This window comes from Miniopterus natalensis, chromosome 1 (assembly GCF_054644295.1).
Source record: "Miniopterus natalensis isolate mMinNat1 chromosome 1, mMinNat1.hap1, whole genome shotgun sequence".
In the NCBI taxonomy this organism is placed as follows: Eukaryota; Metazoa; Chordata; class Mammalia; order Chiroptera; family Miniopteridae; genus Miniopterus; species Miniopterus natalensis.
Window position 1 is genome coordinate 65,583,543 of NC_142081.1, and position 23,910 is coordinate 65,607,452.

Below are 23,910 nucleotides of genomic sequence, written 5' to 3' on the forward strand. Positions count from 1 at the left end.
GTCAGAGCTCTGAGGATCTCCTCCCAAGAACATGACAACACAGGTCAAATGATGGCCTGGTGCCCCCATACAGAGTCCATCAGGGACCATCCATAGCATGTTCAGAAACATTCATGGGCTCTTTCCTAACTACGCAAGGCCCTCTATTAGGCCCTGTGGAAAGTAAAACAGTAAGACACAGCTGGACCTCCAGGAGCTTCCATGGCAGATAATATGGGCGGGAAGCACAAAAGCATAGCACACGGGCTTTCCTGGCCTCCAAGGACAAGCTAGGACAGCAACCTGGCCAGGCCCATCGATGAATGGGAAATGGCAGAGAAAAGCAACTTATGTTTTTGGGTCAACGCAGTATTGCCCAAACCTGAACCATTAACCTTCCAGCTGCACCTTCTTGCCCATCTCCCAGCGAAGGCCTCACACCCCAATGAAGGCTGCAGAACAGTTTCCCGTCTGTTGCAACATTGGAAAAATTATGCCTCCTTCCAGAATCCTCGTTTATCCCTGAATGTCACACAAATGAACATTTCAGTACATAGTTCTCTATTGCGAGGGATGGTTTGCAGCAGCCGGCTCACTGCAGAGCACTGTAACTGTTCCAGAAGGGTTGTTTTCTGTAGGTTGGAGCTCCCTGAGAAGTACCTTTCATGACTCTCCAGCAAGACTATGAGAACCACACATTTTCCTAGTGTGGTCCAGAGGCTTGTCTGAGAAGAAAGCAGTGCATCTTCCTAGAGTGCCGCTCAGTGCTCTGTTTCATAGCATGGGGGCCGAGGGAGGGGTGAATTAATCCTTGAATCTCTGTGCCTCTCCGACTCACTCTCTTTTCTGCTTCAGCCTGTTCTGCAAACTTGCTGCTCTTGTTCGGCACAGGATTTCTCTCTTCGGTGAGTGAGAAGAGGTATTGCTAATGGCTGCACTCGTCCCTGTAATTATCCTGAACTCCCATTTTGCCTCTATTTGTGGCCCCTGCAGACAACTTGAGCCTGAGAACTAAGGTGTCACCGAAATTTGCCATAGGAAATTGGTCTGAAGTATGATAGATGACCTCTCTATCCCTTTAACACCTCAGATTTTCCACACCAATGAGTGTTTTAAGCTCTGCCTCCAACATCCATCATAAAGCGAATGTGTCAGGCCAGAGATAAACGCACTATCCCTGACATAGGCCTGGCACGCTGTGTGTCGGTGGTTAATTATGCCGGGCTGTGGTTTGTGTATATTGATAAGACTGTGTTTGAAAATCAGGCTGAATGGTTTGGGGAGTCATAGATGATATTTTTTATTCTAGGGAGCGATTCTACTACAATGGTGAGCTGTCTTCACATCTTAGCTCAGACACTCGACACGAGGTAAGTCTGCCCAGTTTTTCCCAATAGTTTTTCAAGACTCCCTCTCTGGCCCTCTCTTCTCACTTATGCCTGTACTGGCGATTGCACTGCTCTGCAGGACTGGAGGGGCAGGGAGGAACACAAGGAAAAGATGGCTCTGTTTCTCAGTTCAAGTGACAAAGGGCCACTGCCGTGGCATGTGCTGACCACTGAAAACTGAGCATCTGATCATTCTTGTCTTCTTGTCCTGAGAAGTTCATCTTTTAGGAGATAAAATATATAATGTGGCACAGCACCACTCTGTTCCTAATTCTCCATAAAAAAAGCAAGAGCTGCTGACGGGCAGCAAGGCTCAGCATCCTGGGGAGGGGAACCATAGAACCCTGAAGTCAGACTGGCCCAGGAAGGAAATGAAGGGAGTTGTGACCACCAGAGGATCACATACAAAGTCTGGGCCCATGGCCTGAGGGCCTGGTAGGAAAGAGTGCTGAACGGGAAAGGAAGTCTTAAAAATGCATGTAGTCTGATAAAACAAATATTTTCTATTTGATGAGATAAAAAAGAGAGAAGCAGTGAAAAGAACTGACAGGGAGCATTCATTAGCACACTCAGGTCCCTTGTCAAAGGACATTCATCCCAAATGCAGAGGAGAGCCGCCAACCTCAAGAGGGGCCAGAGGATGAAAATCGACTATAAACAAAGAATGGTTACCAATGGAGGGGGCGGTAATTAAAGGGGATTTTCAGGTTTTCAAGAGAAACAAACATATTGTGGAGATATTAGGACAGCACAAAGTTTGCAGGACCAGACCAAAGCCTCCCAGGGGACTAAAATCCCTTGCAGTTGGACCAGGAAGGGACCTTTTCTCCCAGAAACATGTGGAATGCCCTAAGAGAGAGTCCATTTTTTTTAAAAAATGCAGGTCAGCCCGGCCGGGCGAGGTTAAGCGGTTGAGCATTGACCTAGGATCCACGCGATCGAGGTTCGATTCCCAGTCAGGGCACATGCCCGGGTTGCAGGCTCGATCAATGGCTGTCTCATCATTGATGTTTCTATCTCTCTCTCTCCCTCTCCTTTCCTCTCTCCAAGATCAATAAAGATATATTTTTTAAAAATAAATAAATAAAATAAATAAATAAATAAATGCAGGTCAGTTTGTTTGATCATCAGACCTGACAAAAGCTGTGACTAGAAAGTTAGGCGGGTGAAAGATAGCTCATGAATACTTACAGGATGGGAGCAAGGCTCACTGACTTTATTTCCTTGCTTTTATTTCTCTGGTTGGCTGAGTGATCATGAAAATGCGGGAGATAAAAAGCAATTGTGCTTGTAGCAAGCCTGTCATCATCTTATGAGTAAGATGTAGAACTATGGAAGATAATAGATGCTTTGTAGGCTTTGTTCCAATTCTAAGTTTTATAAAATAGATATACATAGCTAATCTCCATGCCCGCATTGGTTTTGTCTGTGAACTGACTAAGCTGCCTGTTTTAAAGGGAGGACACCCCTGCAAGCTGATAGAAATCTAAGCTCCAGTCAACTTATTCCTTTGCTCTCTCTTTCTAAGAGGCCCTGCATCATAGAAGGGCTAATACATCTCGCTAGACCTTATAAAAGTTGCTTATCCTGCCCTGGCCTATGTGGCTAAGTGGTTAGAGCATCAGGCCATGGCTAAGGGCATGTACCTGGGTTGCAGGTTCAATCCCCTGGTCCGGGCACGTGCTAGAGGCAACCAATCAATGTGTCTCTCTCACATCAATGTGTCTCTCTCTCCCCCCGCCTGTCTCCCCCTCTATCCCTCCCTTCCACTGTCTAAAACAGCAGTGGAAAAAATATCCTCAGGTGAGGATTAACAACAAAATAGTTGCTTATCCCTGGTGAGCTGCAGGAAAAACTCCCCTCACCATCCTTTAAATTAGATATTTGCCGAAGTTCGTAGCCAGCTGCTACATGATACACATAGCAGGTGACAATATCAGTTTCATTCTGAATCACCCTCTATGTTTCCTGAAGAACTGAACACAACTTCCCTCAAACTGAGCATACCGTCCAGTGCTAGCCCCTTGGAGTCTGTGTGGTCCAGCTTTCTCCTGGACGCCAACTACCCTCTCCCTTGCTCCTGACACAGTGTCATCAGGTGACTGGAGTGTCAGACGTCTGCCCAGCTTGCACTGCAAGTCACCCGTTTAAGGAAGGGAGTTAGCCAAAGGTTCGGACGATGCTTGTGGTTTTGAACGTTGCTTGCTTGCAGGACGGTCATGAAGTCGGGCTCCGAGCTGGTGAAGGCCGGGTTACGCGCGTTCTTTGAAAACGCTGCGGAAGACTTAGAGAAGACTTCGGAAAACCTGAAGCTCGGGAAGTTCACCCATTCCAGGACGCAGATTAAAGGCGTCTCTCAGAACATTAACTACACCACGGTGGCGCTGCTCCCCATCCTGACGTCCATCTTTGAGCACGTGGCTCAGCACCAGTTCGGGGTGGATTTACTCTGTGAGTCAGATGCTGTGTGTCGTGGATTTATATGCACATGGCCACAGACGGCAAGTGTGTGGCTCAGTCAATGAGGTTGACCTGGAGGGAGAAGTGGAAAGAGAATCATTCCACACGTTTTTCTTCTTAGATTTAAAAATCAAGTAGTAGACTCTTGGAGGAGAAGAATTCCCCAAATTCGAATATATAATATTTCACCTTTTCTCACTATTATTCGAGACCAGAATTTTCACCCACTGGTTTAGCTCCCAGCCTTTGTGTAGCTACTTAATCTGAACAGGTTATCTGAGTAATCCAGCAGGAGATCCAGGTTTGCTCCCAGGGTTTTTCAGACACCAGTTTTCTTGTTAAGAGCCCTAATTTATTCATTGAATACCAGGAGCCGAGGAAAGCGGCTAACATTTCCTTATCTGAGCCTTCAGAAGACCATGGTCGGTTGGTTTCACTTTAGTTTGCACTTAATACCACGTACAGACCCCTCATGCGAGTATTCTGCCTCCAAGCTTCAGTTGCACACTTTAAATGTTGGCACTTGATTAATTTAATTTAACCAGTTGTCGTAGCTAAGGCTGTGTCTTCCATATCCCCAAACAACTGAAAAGCGGTTATTTCCATGCGGTTGGGGGACGTGGTGGGGGACCATCTCAACTCCTTATTCGTGCCATGGAAATAACACACCTCCGTGTTAAAAAAATAAAAAACTGAATTAGTTCTCACTGTGTTAAGTTAGTCCCAGCCGTGTGGTGAGCTCCAGACATTAACTGGCATGGAGCCTGCAGAAAAACTCTGCGTTCCTAAGTGGAACACGCCTTCCCTTAGAAAACGTGGCAAAGTCATGATCTGATTAAATTGCTGTTTTCAAAACTTCCCTCAGATAACTTGGGACAGGTGAACACGAGGAACTTTGCTCTCTCTCTGAAGAGGTAGGGATCTTGTACATATCTTCCTGGGAAATGAACAAAAGGCTCGTTCGAACTTTAAATTTATTACATTCTTCCTTTCAAAGCGAGGACATGGTCCTCTGGATAAAATCTGACTTCAGTGTCTCCCTCTACTGGAAAAAAAAAATCCCATACAGAAGGACTCAGTGGTCTAATGATTTCTTGAGATCCCCACCCTAAGCCCCCCAGAGGAACTGGGAGGGGTTGGTGGAGGGTGTTTTCCTATCGATGTTCTCTCTTCCAGTTCAGCAGCTAGCATCTGGGTAGAAAGGGGCTCTATGGGCGGGGGGGGGGGAGAAGGAGCTCTCTTTGGCTCTCAGGTGACGCCAGCTTGTTTTTTCTGTTGAGACCCTTCCTGTGTGCAGGAGGTGGAGAGCTGAGATGACGCACGGTAACGACAGCTCTTTTTCCTTTGCAGCGGGTGACGTGCAGATTTCATGCTACCACATACTGTGTAGCCTCTACTCCCTTGGGACGGGGAAGAACATCTATGTTGAAAGGTAACTGATGAACAGAGGAGGTTAGCACGTTCACACTCAGAAAAATGTTACTTAGTAATAGCATCTTTTCAATCCGGCAAAAGCAAAACGCCCACTGAAATGGGATGGTGACTTTGAGCCTAGATTATGAAATGTTTTTGGCAATATTAAAAAGTGGAATGATGCTATTAAGATTGATGACTGCTGTGGAGATTGCTGGTGAATATATGTGGCTGAAGGAGAGAGATAGCCAAGCTGAAAATCATGTGCTAGTGACCAAAAAATGTCAAAGAAATGCCCATTTCTTCATAATCACAGCTTCCAAATAGCTTCCAGGATTCCTGTGGTTAAAGCTTGCTGAGAAGCTCAAGGGGCATGAGGCAGTTGCTTTAGTGTTTAATGAGTTTCTGTGTGATACAACCCTGGACCTTGACTGTTCTCAGCTGTCAGATTAGCTATAGTTTTAAACAAGGCCACACTTTGGTTGCAGAAATGGTATTCAATAATCTTGGATCTGAACAAGCTGATTTACAGAGTGCTTGCGTTTCAGCTTTGCTCGCTAATCCGCCTGGAGCCATGGAGGCCTTTTGTGACCCCTGCTTTTCACCATCAAATGCCATGTGTTCTGTTATTCTGTTTAAATGTATAGGGAAGATAAGAAAGATAAACACAGTATTAACAAACTCTGGACTTAGTCTTATCCTTGGAAGACTTTTTTTGCCCTTTCAAATGAGGAAACTGGAAGGAATTCGATCTGTACTTGAAATTATTTAACCTAAGCATCCCTTGGTATCTATACCCTGGGGGCCTCCTTGGTTTATGATGCCTTTATCAAACAAACCAATGATAAATCCTTGCTTCTCATCAAAACTTACATAAATTCTCATTGTAATTTCCCAAAAAAGCAAAAAGAAAAAGAGACCCCAGGTCCTTCAAGAACTCAGGAACTACTGACTTGAAGTCATACACTAGTAACCAAACATGTCCAGGAAATGCCGTGTCTCCATAACCACAGCTCCCACCAGCTTCTGGAGCTTAAGAAACTAATGACCACTTTATTTTGATTATGATTTTAATTCCTTATAGTTGCATAGCTTTCCTTATTGTTTTACATAAAATATGGCTGCTTTTGTCATTTTGAATTAGGAACTGAGCTAACAAAAGTTTCAACAATATTTTATACCAAATCAACAGGAGAATTAATTTAAAATTTTTCGTTTGATGGGAGTTGTTCAGGAAGTTCACTTAGGGGTGGTGTCTTGAATTCATTTTTTCCATTAACATTTGTGGATATTTCCTCAGTGTCTTAATCTCTCATTTTATGTGTGTCTATACATGTGTCTATATGCATATGTGTTTCTTTGTACTGTTTTTTGAAAAACTTATGCATTATTTTCCTGGGGGGAAAAAAAGGTCAAAGAAAGGTCAGCTCTGAAATGTCAGACCAGAAAATGAGTGTTCTTCATGACTTTTTATACTTTATTCACATATTCATTCCAGTTATATTACATATCTGCTCTCCGCAGCGTTGTGAATATTGGTGCCTGTGTTTTACAATCAGTGTTGGTAGAAGTCAGCTGGGAGAAGCACCTAGAGTAAGGCTGCTCTTCTTGTCCATCTCTTAGTAAACGATTTAAAATCCTAGACTTGTAGTGAGCCATACTTTAGAGATTGATTTCTCCTTCTTTCCCTGGCTCCCTTTGACCGGGTGTTTCTGATCAAACACTGCACACTTTCCCTGGCCCCCTGAGGTCGCTCTCTGGTACCATCCCTGCCTCCGATTTCTGCCCCTCTGCTGCGTGTTGTTTTCTCTCCTTGGCATCCTCTGGAATATACATGGAGGAACTTTCACAGCCACAAATCCCCAGATATGTGCAGGGTGTAATTATTATTGCTGTGATGACTTTGTCTCCGCCTGTATCCCTGGCAACAGACATTCGAGAAACAAGATCCTGATCCACAGAAATAAAATTGAGAGAATGACCTAGGAAGTAACAAGACCTGAAATACAAATTGAACCCTCTTCACTCTGTCACCATTGGCCAATTACTAGATATGGAAAAGACTGTGCTAGACAGTAGGAACTGAGGGAGGGGAAAAAAGAGTTTCCACATCCAGAGAGAAGCTCTTCAGGTAGATCCTTCGTTGCTGTGGAGCTGCCGTGTAGCCCTTGTTTCCATTGGTCCTCACGCACATCACCCTCTGGGGGGCACTGGTGACCAGAGAAGCATTAGAACAGCAGGCCTTTGCCCAGCTCAGTCTCTCTGGGGCCTGGAGGCCAAGGCCATCCACTCTGGTATTTCACAGCCAGGAGCATTAATTGGCAGACATCTGAGCTTCACTGTTATAGAACTTTTCACGGAGAGGCCGGGAGAACTGTTGTTTACATCCCTCCTGACCCACTCGCTAATTAGCATCATGGTGAGCTCCAGACTAGAAAACGTCCTGTCCTGAGCTTGTAGAGACTGGGGTTTCTCAATAATTAATATCAGGCAGGACAGGGACATGCATGTCCCTCAAGTCAGTGCAGCACTGAAAACTGCCTTTTGTTCTAGGGACTGCCTTTGTATAAGACTAAGTTTCTAGAAATCCACTTTCATGAGACCATGACTTTAATTTTGGTGAGAGAAAGAGAAAGAGAGGAATAATGGGTCCGTTTAGCACCAGGACAGCACAGGACCTGCTGATTCCTAGGTTCTCCTCCCTGAGCCAAAGAAAATTCCCTCCCAGGTTTGCTCTTCCTCGCCAGCCCTGATTTTCACCTAGGATTTTTTCCTTTGATGCTCTCCCTATGACATTCATTTCCCCATCACAATTTAGCTCTTTGTTTCCTTCTCAAAAGGCAAGACTGAGGAGAGGAAACCCGGTATCTCTCCTCACTGGCGACTGTGGTTAGTAAAATGGTGAGACTGTTGACTGAGAAATAAAACAACCTGTCGTAGGTCCTGGTACTTGATGTAAACAGGCCCTCACCTCAGGGGTCACTGAGGTGTTGGTCACTCGGGTCTAAAGTTGAAATGATGCCTAAACCACAGATAGTAAGCAAACCCTATATATACTATGTATTTTCCTATACATACATACCTATGATAAATTTTAATGTGTAAATTAGGCACAGCAAGAGATTAAGAGCAATAACTAATAATAAAATAAAACATAACAATATACTATAATAAAAGTTATGTGAATGTGGAATTATTAAGGAAAATAAGAGTTACGTGAACACAAGCACTGTGACAGTTCATCTGATAAGCCAGACAGCTACTAAGTGACTAAGAGGCAGGGAGCATCTGCGAGGAGAGATGCTGGACAAAGGGATGATTGACGTCCCGGGAGGGATGGTGCAAGGTTTCATCATGCTGCTCAGAACTGCATGCAATTTAAGATCTGTGAATTTTCGTTCCTGGAATTTTTCCTTTAATAGTGTCAGATTGCAGGTAACCGAAACAGGGGAGATGTGTTATTTACACTGCTTACGGGCTCTAGCCTTGCTCTGCATTCAGTGAGAAAGGCCTTTCACCACCTGGAAGACAAAGACTAAAACCATCGGGCTTCCTCCTCGGGAAGCATTGGCTCCCCTAGTCACACCCCACTAGATAGCAAGTGCTTGTTATCCACACCCAGCGACCCTACAGCTTTGACATCCTGGCTCTCAGTGCTGCCAGATGTGTTGGCTGTGGTCATAGTGAAGGGCAGGTAACAGTCTCAGGTGCAGGTTCTGGTGGGAGCAGCAGGGAACTCAAGGGCTGAATGCCTTTCTGTGTCCACAGAACTGCAGTAGTGGGGTAAGGGTTTGCTCTTGACGGCAAGGGCGCCCCTTCTTGCCGGCAGCTTTCTCCACGGTGGTTCTGTAACATCTCCAGAGGCGCAGCCTGACACCCTCCTGGTTAGGAGTTTTGCTAGTGGGCTTCATGTGCACAGTATCTGTGCTCAATTTGAGCTGGTCAGTCATAGGGCAAAACAAACAAGATCGACTTAAACACTGTAAGCCCTTCCAGTTCTTAACTGTAGATCTGTGGTCTACATTTGCCACTGATTATCTTGGCATCATTGTCTAACAAAGGACTCACAGTATTGGTTAATTCAAAGAAAATTTTTCCCTCATATGGGAACTGACATCACATGTGTAACTCACAGGACAGGTGTGTAGTCTGTCCATGATTGAATGCCAATGAGCGACGAAGAGGAGATGTTTATGGGTGACAGACAGATGGCTCTGGTCTTTCATTCATCAGAAAGCAACAGATAACAGCCCCTTTACGGGGTCCCAAGCCAGCACTGTCACTCTATTTTCTCACTAGCAGAAAGGACCTGCCGGGTTAGATAGAACAACTCCAAGGCTTGGCCCAGGTCTGCGAGGGGGAAGCACTCTTTCAGTACTAGCTCCACTTTGACCAGCTGGTTCCCATCACTTACGCTTGCAGACTTGGTCATCCCATGAGCAGGCACAAGTCCTCTCAGTTGGAGAACTAGAAACCTGAACTAGGAATCCCAAGCACTTTACTTTTTTTTGGATGCTTGTTTCAGAGAAAGACTTCAAACCGAGAGCTTTATTAAGTGGTGGACACTCAAACATTTGTGAAAGGAAGAGATAGAAGTAATAGGTGTCAGAGGTCTTTCCTCTAAATCAAGCAATTTGTTTTAGGACCTATTATTTCTATTGCAAAGCAGGTGTTTTATTTTGTGTCTAATTAGCTTTTGGCCCACATTTACTGTTCCCACCAGTGAACACAGGCTCCATCCATAGAAGGGAATAAACACAGAGAAATTACACAGAAGATTTCAAAACATTGTTTCCTAAATCCTCACTCGAGGATATTTTGGCCACTGCTTTTCAGGGAGAGTAGAAGGGAGAGAGAGCTGAGAGAGACACGGTGATTGGTTGCCTCCCACACACACCCTGGGCCCGGGATCCAGCCCACAACCGAGGTGTGTGCCCTTGACCAGAATTGAACCCAAGACCCTTCAGTCCACGGGCTGACACTCTAACCACTGAGCCAGACTGACTAGGGTAATTTCAAAACATTTTGAGGACAAGGAGGATCAGATTCAATGTGCATCCCAGCAAAACTTGTCCTCAGACGTGCTGGGAGATAACAAAACTATGTAGCATATTGCATCACCTTAACCAATTAATAACTAGGTTCCAAGTAATGAGACCATTGCAAACCATTGGTTAGTGTCCAGCAAAAAAATGGGGGAGAAAGAAGTGCACACAACCCTGCTGAGCCCAGGGCCCAGGGATGTTCAGTGGAGTAATCTATGGGGAAGCACCCTGAGACATCCTGGGGAAGGGGCCTGGCCCGCCGACCCATGGAGCTAGCATGTGAGCGGCTGCACTTCTAAATGGACTTCTTTGTTTCCAGACAACGTCCTGCCCTTGGAGAATGTCTGGCTTCACTGGCAGCTGCCATCCCAGTGGCATTCCTGGAGCCCTCCCTTAACCGCTACAATCCACTCTCAGTCTTCAACACCAAAACCCCCAGGGAGAGATCTAGTAAGTATCTTCCCACAGAGACCGTCAGCCCACGTGCTGGGAGGAGAGCCACCGGGAAGGAGGGCCATGCAGGCAGGGAGCTGCAGCCGGGAGGCCAGGGCTGGGACCGGGTTGCATGTCTCCATCTTACTGGGAAAGTGGGCATGGGCAAGTCCTTTGTTATCATTAGACTTTGGTTTCTTCCTCTATAAAATAAGGAGACAGTGTAGTAGATTTCTAAATCCCTTCTATCCTAAAAGTGCAGGTTCTCTTGTCTATATACTCTGGATCTCACTTCTCCTCCTGCATCTGGAGGTGTGATGGCTTTTTCACAGTTTCTCTCCAGTGTCAACAGAAGGAGCATATCTGCACTAAAAAGCTAATTATGCTCTTCAAGTCCAAAGAGAGGCTGTGTTTCCAAGAATGGTGACCACATGTTCTCCATCTGCATGGAAAATAAAGCATAGGAAAACACCAGAGGGAAGTGAAATCACACAAGAAACAGAATTTAACCAGAGCATTGATGCACTAAGACAGCAGTTGGCAAACTATGACCATAAGCTGAATCTTGTCTACTGCCTTTTTTTGTAAATAACCTTTTATTGGAACATGGTCACACCCACTCATTTAGATGTTGTCTGTGCCTGTTTTAGCACTATGTTGGGGAGAAATAATTTTCTCTCTGCCCTGCATTATTGTTGGCTAAACCCCCCATAGAAAAGACAGATTAACAAGAGAAAAATAAAACTATTTTAATCACATGTGTAGGTACGGGTGCCCCACAAAGATGTGAGACTGGAAAGGTAGCCAGAAGATTGAGAATTAAATACCATCCTGGCTAAGGAAAGGGGAAGGAGGCAGTTCACAGGAAGGTGGGAAGAGGAAATGTTTGTCAACACAGGCTGCCCTGCCCTTCAGATGTCTTTTGGATGAAAAAGTCCTGTTTGGTGACAGTTTTCTTCCTGGTAGACTGCCTTTCTAATGTAAATCTCCGTTATAAATGTAGGGTTCTTTGACAAAAGGGTAACTTCTACTCTGTTTTCAGAGCTGCTTTGTGCTATTTCTTAAAAATAATCAGCTCAAAATAACCCCTATGCCAAAAAGGCGTATTTGCAGTAGCACATTCTGCTCCCCTTCCGCTCCAGGGGCAGAGTGGAGCCACGGCAGCAGAGACGGGCCTGCAGTGCCTAAAGTATTTACGCTCTGTCCTTTTACAGAAAAGGCTTTCCACCCCTGCTCTAGAAGAACTTAAACATGGAATATAAGGCAGGTGGTAAACCGGCCCCAGGGTAGAAGGGAGAGTCCTCACATGTGGATGACTTGCGATCCTGCTGAAGGGCAGTGGACTAGAGGAGCTTCCAGCAGGAACCTTGAATCAACTAGAAAGAACTACAATGATTTCATGTAACAGGAAGCAAAAATTATCACACCATGGGCCTACCCAATATTAAGAAAAATAAAAAACCATGCCCTGGCCGGTATGGCTCAGTCAGTTGAGTGTTGTCCCATGCACCGAAGGGTCACCAGCTCGATACCCAGTCAGAGCACATGCCTTGGGTGCAGGCTCCGTTCCCGGTATGGGGCACGCAGGAGGCAGCCAATTGATGTTTCTCACTCACATCAATGTCTCTCTCTCCCCCGCTTTTCCTTCCTCTCTCTCTAAAATCCAACCATATTTTTTAAAACCATAGTAAACTATTTCAAGCCAGAACCATGCTATTCAGAACCAGTATTTCCTTAAAGTATTGATACACCAGACCAGCAGGTGACTGGACAGCACAGCGATTCCATTTAGTTCGGGCCCCCTTTTCAAGCTGCCGTGAGACCCTAAGGGAGAGTGTTCTCAGCGATTCAGGGTTCATGCTCCACTCTTCTTTGACACCAGTCTCTCCATCTAAGAAAGCAGAGTTCTCAGCCATGGTGGATTTATCCCCATTTGCTTTTGCTACTTCACATAAAAGAAACATCTTGCCCCCAGAAATGATCACCAGCACAATTTAGACAAGGCCACTTTATAAAACTCTTTCTTTTCCTGAGCAAGAATACAATGGAGACTAGTGTTCTCAGGGCTACTTAAGAGAGAAACATTGCTGAGATGCCTCCACTTTCCAAAGTCTCAGATGAAATCTCTAAGTTAAGTCCGCAACACCCTCAGCCTCATCTCACCCTTTCTCCCCTTTCTTCCCTTTCTTAGACTACCAAAAACATTTCCAACCTTGTTTTTTTCCACCCTCTCATGATTTTAAATGAGTCACATCTTGCAGCTGAGTGGGAGCTGAGCAACAACTGAGTAGCTTTGGTAATGTTGAGAAGGGCTGTGACATCTGTAAGCAAATGCCAGCCCAAGCATTGCTCCCCAACTCCAAAGGGTCATGGGCCCGGTCACGACAGTGCTGGATATTGATACATTCATTCTGCTCCAACTCTGATTCATGAAATAGTGCACCTTGGTCTCTGTATCACCAATGTGTAGAGTTGAACCTTGGGAAAGAGAAAGGCCTACTCTGCTCTTAGGCTCATACAGGTACAGCAGCAGGCAAAATGGGAACTTGACAAAGATAGATGGAGGAAACCCTGGATTGGCTTTGGGAGGAAGAGAAGGGCTCTGTCCCATTATCTTCTTCTCAAGGGTAATTTGAAAAATGTTGCTTCTTATTTTACATACCTTTACATTGATTTAATAAGACATGTTCATAAATTAAAAATAAGTACCCATCATTGCTTACTCTACAGGGAGGAAAAGAGACAAGGTTGTGATTAGAGATGACACGGTTCTTCATCCGTCAGTGATGTACTGTGGGACTCAGTACCCAAGTCCCCAAGCCCATTCTTTTCATCACTCAGTTAATCAAAGAGTGAATGCTGAGCACATGTATGGCTCTTGAAAAGTAGACTGTATATGAATATGTATTCTGGGGTAACCAGGTTGCCTGGAGCCAGAGAATGAGTGATGGCTTAATAGACTCTACAAAAGTAGACATCATTCATTATATAAAGTGGATGGCCTAAGGGATCAAGAAGGGGAAGGAATGTATAGGGTGACAAATGATGTGAGTCTTGGTTTAGAAATACAGTATGAACTGATTTATCCAGCCTTCAGTCAATTGGACATCTCTATTAACTGACAGTGCTTTGCCAGCAGTTACTCACATTAGTAATTCTCCTATCCTATAAGCTCCTGGGCATTTTCTGACTCCTCCAAAAATTATTAAGATATGCCTAGAAAAGGTTTAATACTGTTATGTGCCAGTTATTCAAAACTAGATAAAATCCTTGGTTAAGTGTGGCAGTGGTCTATTAATCAGATATTAAATTGGCTAAAACATCCTAGTCCCCAACCAGTTTACTTTTCAAACCCTAGTCAAGATAATCAACCAGAGAAAGGAGGTCCAGTTCCCATGTAAGCTCTGCCTCTACTGCAAAGAGGTGACTCTCTGATGCCCTCTTCTTGAGGGAAGAGCTGCTCAGTGAAGAAAACACAACTTTAGAATATAACTCAGTGGTTCTCAAACTCCAGCATACATCAGAATCCCTCAGAAGGCTGGTTAGAATAAAGCTTGCTGAGTCCTACCCCTAGAGTTTCTAATTCAGTAGGTCTGGCATCAGAAGGTCCTATCACTACTCTGCTGCTGGTGGGAGGACTTCACTTTGAGAACTATTGATCTAGACCAGCAATTTTCACCTGGTGTGCTGTAAGAATGTTTAAAACATGCAAGACCTGACTATTTAGTCAGGGGCACTGACCTTTTTTCCCTTAGATTGTCAAATAAAAAAATGACAACAGTCAACACAACAATAGCTGTCCAGTGTGAATGAATCAAAATTATACCTTTTTTTTTGTCAGACCTGCAAAAAATATATTTTTTGGTGTGCCACAGAGTTTTAGTAATTAGTTTATGTGTGCATGAGATGGGAAAGGTCAAAAATCACTGATCTAGAAGGTGAAAGGGCAGTGGGTCCGAATGATCCCCCCAACAGTCTTGTGTCTGATTCTGATAAGACTCCGCCGAGGCTGTTTTTCAGGTAGATAACTCAGCAGCATCTGTTCTATGGTTTCATTATGTGGCATTTGAAGTACAAAACACAATCTGAATCACAAATGGGTTCTCTACTCAAGAACCAATTACATATAAATAATTTTTAAAGGTCATTATAATGACTCCAGTGCAGAAACCTCAAACAACTCTGTGTTTTTCTTAGGTAGGAAAAAAAGTGTTCCTATTGATGTATTGTCAATGGGCCATTTACACACACACAGACACACACACACACACACACACCTATATACACATGAGCCTTCTCATTTATAATTTTACAGCAAACAACTATAAGGTTCAGTTGCATCTATGGTGGTTGGCATTGTTCCATGTGCAGAGCTAGAAAGTAGAAGGCTTGACTTCTCTGTCCTTACCTATTTATTCTGGCACTGTTTGTGTAAAATTATTTTGTTTGTGAGTCTCCCCAGGCTCCCATGTTGATGTCACCCCTGATTGTTGTTGTTCTGCTAAAAGGTACAAGCTGGACTTGTTCTCTGCAAATGACCGGCGTTGGTAGTGGGCCACGTCTGGCTCGTGAAAGCCCCTTCCACTGTAAATCACAGGAGTGCAGTGTTCTTTGGATTTCATGCTGTGAATCCTTTGGAATTGTCTGGATTTTAAGGCACATTGGTCCACTGCTGACTTCCAAGGCAGAGAGGTCTTTAGCTTTCTACTTACCAGAAGGCCATAGTAACAATGACAGAAAGTCATCACTAGGGAAAGCATGTTGGGACCTCATGGGGCCTGCTCCACAGCAGGGGCTCCTCCAGGTCCAGGTCTTTGCCACATGCCATTCAGTAGAACCGCCTGTCTCACTACAGATGCACAGTCTCCACGATAGCCAGGGTTATTCTGTAGCTCTGCTCTGTAATCATAAGAGAGATCAAAATAGTCCCTTTCAATTGGCCAATATTCCTAAAGGCCAAAGAATGTGCTGTGGCCTCTGACCCTTCAATTCCTATAGACCTAAGATCCAAAGCAGACCTCCAACCAGCATCAACACCAATGGCAAAAGGCCTGCAGGCATAACCCACCTCACTAAACACAAACTTCTGTTTGAAGGCTTCTGCTCTGTCCTGTGAAATTTCATGAGAACTTTACATTTTACTTTTAGTATCAAATATTGTTTCCTCAAATCTTCTGGTGGAACTGATGCCCTGGGAAAACGTTCCACATTTCCTGTGGCCTCTCAGGCTCTAGCCCTTGTGGTGCCTAATGCTTTGGCCCCACTGTGAGAAATTTGGCCTTTGGGTGGCTTCTGCCCCCAGGCCTAGGTGGACTGTGGGGAGCTGTGGGATAAACGGATGCACCTGCAGAGCTTGGGGCTTGGGCTTCTTTCCCAACCAGCTCCTGTTCCTCCGCTTAGATCCCTTGTTATCTCTTCACCTGTTGGGAGCCTCAGGATGCTCTGGTCTCCTCCCAACTTGGGGGAAAGGGTGTCATTTTCCTTAAGGAGAACCGGGCAGCTACCCCTGGCTTCTTCCATTGGCTATTCTTGTATCTGACAACCTTCAGTGTTGAACTCTGTCACCACTTCATTCTGTCTGTACTTGTCCAGCAAAGTGACCACAGTCGTTCAGTGTGAGGAAAGGGCCGGCTACCTCACTATTCCTTGTGCACAAGTCTGCAAGACCAAAAAGGCTTAAGTGATTGACAGGAAGTCTTGGCACAGGTCACCTCAGGTTTGTTGTAAATGCGGAAATCAACACGCGTCATGTTTTCTTTCCCCAAAATTTCAACTGGATGGAATGTATTGTTGACTGTAGTCCAGCTGGGACAGTGATGAGATGGTTTCCTTTTCCTTTCTAAACAGTACAGATGCGATCCAGGCGACTGAACCATGGGTTGGCAACTAAATATCTATGAGTTGCTTTTCTCTGACTAGTCCCGCACTCAGGACAAGAGGGAGAAGCCCAGAGACTAGCTTGGTCACAGAGAGGCCCTGAAATACCCCTCAGCTGGGTCCCTGTCGTGCTCACTTGACCTTATGTTTAGGTGTTCCAAGCTGAATGGGACACGTGGGAGGATAACCCATTGTCTGGAAGCTGTAGCCATTAGCGGGCAGAAGCCCCACATCCAGGGCTCGCTCGTGCGAGGCTCTGGGGTGGAAAGCCACGTCTAACGACCAAAGGAAGGGTGGGACAGAGGAGAGAAATTGCGCCACTGTGCTTTTGAATTACCGTTCCTTCGTTCTTCTGTGTGCTCTCGGTCAGTTCTGGGGATGCCGGACACGGTGGAAGAGATGTGTCCCGACATCCCGCCGCTGGAACGCCTCATGAAGGAGATCCACCGCCTGGCCGAGTCCGGGGCCCGGTACACAGAGATGCCCCACGTCATCGAGGTGATCCTGCCCATGCTCTGCAACTACCTGTCCTACTGGTGGGAGCAGGGGCCTGAGCACCTGCCCCCCAGCACGGGGCCCTGGTGCACCAAAGTCACCTCGGAACACCTTAGCATCATCCTGGGCAACATCCTGAAAATCATCAACAACAACCTGGGCATCGACGAGGCCTCCTGGATGAAACGTATCGCAGGTACCAGAAATGCCTTTCTCCCACGTCCGGCTCAGGGACCAAGATGCCTAGATTCTCTTTTCATCTCTTAGTCTATCTTTAAACTCTTCTCCCTACCCCTCTTAGTTACTTAACAGTAAAAAGAATTGACTTATTCCCCTGTAGAGCTTCTTAGAGCAAATGCTCCTGCTCAGCTCCCCAGCTAATGCAGGCCCCTCAGACCTCCGGGAAGCCCTTCTTGATAAACTCTACCTGACGCAGATGAGCCTTGCTTTATTTGCTTTTGGTATTTAAGAATCCCATTTGCTCTTACAGCAGTAATTGTCCCTGTTTTCTTGGTAACTGATCCTCTGTTCTCCACATGTATAACCTCACTCCCAGCTGGGCTGTACTGTGAGTTCCTAGCATTCGTATCTCACGTTATGCTTTCTCAGACACGCTCTAATTTAGGTTCATAGTAGTACCACTCTGTTTTGGGGTGGTTTGCAAGTGGGGTGTTTTGTGTTCCTCTGGGACTCCTTGTGTGCATAGGCTCTTGATAAACGGTGTTAGCTGATTTTCTGTTCCTGAAGCAACCTCTGTAAAGGAAAGACTAGGAAAATGAATAACTGTACTTTCTGCAGTCAGGAAACCACAAATATTCAGTGTTCTCTGTGTCAGAGTAGAGCCTGAGGAGACAGAACCTAAGGCAGAGTCATTGCACTGGATGGACCCACAGCTTAGACAGAGGCCTCCACCCTAGCAGGTTCACCCATATTATCTCCTGGACTGTGACACACAGGGGCTGAGTCCCAGGGAGTATCGGCCCAACTGTAGGTATTTCCCTCCCTGGACAAATTGGTAGGCATCCTCTGGCAGACTGAGGAAGAAATGTTCCTATCTCCCCCTTTTCTCAGAAATGAACTGAGATCAAAGTGATAAACATTTGGGTGCTAACAGCTGCTAGATGGTAAACAGAGGCTTCTGGAACATGAGTAAACAAAGGTGTGTTCCTTTCTTACCTTAGCCCAAGAATATTGTTAGCCCTAAGGAAGTTTGTTGAGGAGCTCTCATTTGTACATCTGGATTAAGGGAAGGAAGGAGATAAAGGATCAGCTCCTAGAGCTCCCTAGAGGAGCAGAGAGGAAAGACCTCACAGCAAGAGAGGCACTGATGGGATTTGGACTTGGCCTTTTATTCCTCGGGTGAATTAATTCTACAGTCAGGCCACTTAATTCCTGTTACCTAAGCAAAATCAATTTTAAATAGTAACCCCACATCACTTGCCTCTGGAACAGCCATTCTGATTCCAGGTCCAAAGCAGAGGTGCGCCTCAGTGAGGGGCAGGGTATGAAATTCAACCCATCATGTCTCTGAGTTTCGACTTCTTGGTTAATGCATCTCAGCAGAGACCTCCTGTCACATTCTCTTTCTAAAACAGTCTTTATGAAATTAAAAAATAAGGCAAAATGAGATAATTTTTTTAAAGTTCTGGAAAGGAGGCTGTTTTCAATTAAAATGCTCTGAGCTAAAGAAACTTTGGCCTGGCCAGGTGTGGCTCAGTGGTTGAGCGTGGACCTAGGATCCAGGCGATGGGGGTTTGATTCCCGGTCAGGGCACATGCCCGGGTTGCGGGCTCGACGGGGGTGTGCAGGAGGCAGCTGATCAATGACTCTCTCATCATTGATGTTTCTATCTCTCTCCCCTCCTCTTCTCTCTGAAATCAATAAAGGTTTTTTTTTTAAAAAGAAACTTTGAAATATACCATGAACATTGCCAATGGTTCATGACTCATTAATTTCATTTCACTTTTTTTTTATAATTACTCAGATTCTGATCTTTATTATGAATTGAACCAATGAGATATTTTATTTAAGAAATAGGGTGAAGTATAAAGGTTTATCTTTCTCTGTAAGAGGGTCAGAATTATAGTCCCGAACCCCACTGATTGCTGGTTTCTGCTCCTTGACCCCTCGTGGCCACTCCATCCTCTCTCTCAGCTCCTTATAGCTGATAATAGTTTATCTGCCTTCCTTGGAGCCCAGAGGATTCTACAGGCATTAGGCAGATAGTCCTCAAGTGTTGGGGGCTAAGAACTGTGACTGGATTAATGTATTTTTAACAACAGATTTTTCTGAAAATAACTGGAAAGCATAGTGTTTGGTGCCTATTCTTGGCTGCGCACAGTGTTGGTTATTATGAACAAAAGGCTTCCTTCAAGAAGTTTATAATCTAGCTAGTGAGCCAAAACCAGCATGAGCATATTATAAAATGATACAAGGTAGTTGTTACGAAGAGCTAGGATATGTGGCAAACACCGAGCATGCATGAGGAGTTCAGGGGTGGCAGGGGCTCCCATGGTCTAGCAGAACAGGAGCAGGACCTTCTCCTATAGCTCCCCCATCTCCCTCAGCTGTGGCTTCATCAGAGGGAAGTACCGAGTGGGAGATTAAGGAAGGGAACAAGGGACAGTGCCATCCTGTGTTGATGGATTTTCACAGCCTCACCTCTTAGTATCACTTCTTTTATTCAATTGTCATAATATGGGAAATGAGGGGGAGGCCCTTTGTTTGCAAACGCAGTGTACGCCCAGCCCATCATCAGCAAGGCCAGGCCTGACCTGCTCAGAAGTCACTTCATCCCAACTCTGGAGAAGCTGAAGAAAAAAGCTGTCAAGACTGTGCAGGAGGAGGAGCAGCTGAAAGCTGACAGCAAAGGGGACACTCAGGAGGCAGAGCTCCTCATCCTGGATGAGTTTGCAGTGCTCTGCAGAGACCTCTATGCCTTCTACCCCATGCTGATCCGCTACGTGGACAACAACAGGTAGGGAGGAGGCCTGGGGAAGCATGTCCACGGGATGCAAAGATGGTGTTGGGTTGGGTTACAATTGAGAAAGGGAGGTCACAGAGGCCTCCACCAGCACCCTCCCCCAATAATCCCTAGTGTTGGACCTCTGGGCAGTGTTTCCCTTGACCAGTGATGCTATATGATCAGTGGCATGGCCACCCCTTCCATCCTCAGATGCCATAGGTGAGAAGGAGCTGCGACCCACGATGCCCTTCTGCTGTTCTGTCACATGTCTATTCCACAGATATCACTGACTGTCCTCAGCACTGGGGAACAAGATGGGACAAAATGAAGATGTCTGATGTAGGAAGCTTTCATTCTGGCAGGGGAGTGGGGCATGCAGACAGTAAACAAAACAAGTACTTATGTAATTATATAGACTTACATACACTTATATATTTATATATTTAATTTGACAGTTAATTGTACAAAGCAGGGTAAGGGGAATTAGGTGGAGTTGCAGTTGTAAATTGCATGTTACTGAGAAAGTGATGTTTGAGCAAAGACCTAAGGAGATGAAGTCAGGAACCCTGCAGGTCTGAGGAAGAGTGTCCCAGGAAGAGGGACCATCTGGTGTAAGCCCTGAGGAAGGAGTGAGTTTGGGATGTTCAGGGGATCACAAGGAGGCTAGTGTAGCTGGGGCAGAGTGAGGGTCATGGAGAGCGTAGATGTCAGAGAGGCAACATGAGTCAGGGCCTTGAAGACTCTGGCTTTTACTCTGAGATAAGAAGTTGGTGGGGGTTTTGAGCTAACCTGTGATGTGGTTTGATTCACGCTTTGAACACTGTGGTGAGGGATTGAAGCAAATAAGGAAGTGAGACCAGTTAGGAAGCTCACAATGGTCCAGTCAAAAGCTGATGGTGAGCTGTGGAGACAGAGCGGACTAGAGGCTGCCAGCCTAGAGGGGGTATTGGGGGGGGGATCAGGAGCAGCTGCTTAACGGGATTGGGGTTTTCTTTTAGAGCCCTCAAAATGCTTTAGAAATAGTTGCCCAACATTGTGAATGTACTAAATGTCAGTAATGGCCAATTTTATGTTATGTGTATTTTACCACAATTAAAAAGAAAAGAGAATGAAAAGAGTTGATGCTGGCTGAGACCAGAGTGGTAATAATGAAGGTTGACAGAAGATATCAGATTCTGGGTCTATTATGAAGGTAGAGCCGTTGGAACTTCTAGATTGGGGATGAAAGAAAAGAGGAGAGTCAAGTAAAAGATGATTCTGGCAAATGGAAAGATGAGATTTTCATCAGCTGAGTCAGGGAAGGTTGTGGGTACAGAAGATTTTTAGGGGAAGATCAGGACATTGTTTTTGGACATGCAAAATTTGAGTTACCTAATCAATATAGAAATGAAAGTGTTGATTGGACAGTTGAATATGAGGGCAGAGTTCAGGAGAGGGGCCTGGTGTAGATCTAGGAATTTGGGCATCATCAGCATATTGACATGTAGTCTTTAAGAACCATGAGACTGGATGAAATAAAGGATTGAAGGGGAGAAAGTGTCCCAAAGACTCAGGCTTGTGTTCTCCAACATTAAGAAGTCAGGCAGAAGAGGAGGGACCAGAGACTGAGACTGAGAGGGAGTAACCAGAGAGACAGGAGGAAACCAACAGAATGGTGTGTCCTGGGTGCCAACTTTATAAAGCATTTCCAGTAGTAAAGAATACTGACTGAAGTTTTTTGGTGACCTTGACCAGAGCAGTTGCAGTGGAACAGTGGAGATGAAAGCCTCTTCAGATTGGGCTAGAAGAGAATGGGAAGAAAGGACTTGGAGACAGCAATATGGAAACTTGTTCAAGTTTTATTTTAAGGGGGAACAGGGAAATGGGATGGTAGTTGGAGACCAAATTAGGGTCAAGAGAAGAGTTTTTAAGATGGGAGCCTCGTCAGAATGTTTCTTTGTTAATGGGAATAATCCAGTCGAGAAGAGGAAATTGATCAGAGAGAGAGAATTTCTAAAGCAATGTCCTTGAACAGGCAAAGGATCAGCCTCAGATAGTTTATTCACAACAGCAGGCAGGAGGGCAGAGAGTGGGTGCTAATGCTGGTAGATACACACACACAGATTTACATGCATACATATGTACATACCACACATAACATACATGACATACACCTACATTCATATATATAGATGGATAGAGTCTGTAGGAATCCTTTTCTGATTGCTTTCGTCCTCGGTGAAGTAGGAAGCAAGACATCAGCTAAGAGTGAGGAAGGGGAGAAAGTGCTTGGAGATTTGAGGAGTAAGGAAGGGGGTATAAGGCGGTGACCATGGAGAAGTGGGAGAGCAGATGGATGAGGGAAGTGCCGTGTGGTTGCCAGGCAGCAGCACCGAGAGCCCCACTTGAGATCTGTGATCATGAATTTAAAGTGAGACCCAGCAGCAGGTTGTCTTTTCCCCCAGCCAGTTCAGCTGCCAGGCCTTGGCCCAGAGTAAGAAGCTGGATTTGACCACGGTTGGGGTTTTGCAAAGTGACTATGACCCAAAATATGGGTTAGGGAGTTGAGGGTGTATGTAAGAGGGTGATTATAAAGACTGACTATGGAGTTTAAGCTGAATGATGAGGGAAGTGGGCACATAGGAGACCAATGACCATGAACAGGAAAAGGAACAAAGGATTGTTGGCCCCAGTGGAAGGCAAAGACCAAATAGATCTATTTTATTATACCACGCCCTCTTAAAGCTTCCAGGCCTAAAATATAAGTTTGGGGAAGCTTGATTTTAAAATACCTCATTGTAGATATGGAAAGGACACAGGAATATCTGAGGGAACATTGCTAACATTTTGAGTGGTATGCCATTCTGTCATGGGCAGAAAATAGGTCTGAATATGCCCACTTTAGCGTTTATTTTATAAGGTAAATTGTACTTACTATTTAAAATAATTTAGCTTATATTTAGCACTTCAAAATAAACACTTCACTCACATTGTGTGTGTACATATAATCTCTTACCTATCTAGGAGAAATTTGACTCACTTCCTCAAAAGAAATCCTGCTCTGAGAGTCATCATTTTAGTCATTTCCGATTAACATATTATGTTAACAGTTTAGAGAAGGAATTTGTCAGTTAGAGTTGAAAACAAAAATGAGAGTAGAGTAAGGTTGCTCCGAGAATATCTTTAGTGGCATTTGTCACTGTTGACGATCGAGACTCAAGATCGAGTGCGCTCCACCTCCACCGTGTTTGGCAGGGCTAAAAATGGCAGTGTCAGACGGTCTTTAAGATCATCATTAATTCATTCATCCCCGCTTATCAGCCCCTTCTTTCCTGAACACTATGGAGCATTATGGTCATCTGAGCCTTGCTTAGAAATGCCTCCTTCCTATGTGTGTGCCTTCACCTTCTTCAAGTCCTTTCTTCACCCAGAAGAATTAGCTGGCCTGGAATTATGGGATTGTGGAGTTGGCCCGAATATCTGAGGTCACTCCATCTTCCCTCTAACTGGATGAATAAATACCCCCTTCCTTTTCCCTAGCAGGGCCCTTCCACCTCTGACTACTGACCATGGTTATAGACAACAGGTGCATCCTTCCCTTGTGTGCAACTCATTCTAGTCCCAGACAGTTTAAACCATTTTGAGCTTGAATCTGTAACTATTTGTACCACGAGCTCAGACTGTGCTCTTCAGGGCCACACAAAACGGTGCCAATCTGTCTTGTGGCAGCTATTGAAATTTTGAAGGGTGCCATCTTCTCTTGACCGCCTCCCTGTTTTTCCTCATTATATTAAACCTCTGTACTTCCTTCAGCCCCGTCACGGCAGTGCTTCAAGTTCCTTCACTGCCTGGAACACTCTTCTGAAGAGACACTCCT

General features: G+C 45.1%; 1 protein-coding gene across 1 annotated transcript in view; it reads left to right on the forward strand.

Annotated features, from left to right (window-relative positions):
• The window catches only part of RYR3 (ryanodine receptor 3), a 472,085-nt gene that overhangs the window by 390,951 nt on the left and 57,224 nt on the right, over positions 1-23,910 (forward strand). The window contains exons 63-69 of the mRNA XM_087815056.1: positions 835-884; positions 1,289-1,349; positions 3,580-3,818; positions 5,178-5,259; positions 10,605-10,735; positions 16,965-17,285; positions 19,826-20,066. Of these exons, the coding sequence (XP_087671182.1) occupies positions 835-884; positions 1,289-1,349; positions 3,580-3,818; positions 5,178-5,259; positions 10,605-10,735; positions 16,965-17,285; positions 19,826-20,066 (1,125 nt within the window). The remainder of the gene's footprint in view (positions 1-834; positions 885-1,288; positions 1,350-3,579; positions 3,819-5,177; positions 5,260-10,604; positions 10,736-16,964; positions 17,286-19,825; positions 20,067-23,910) is intronic.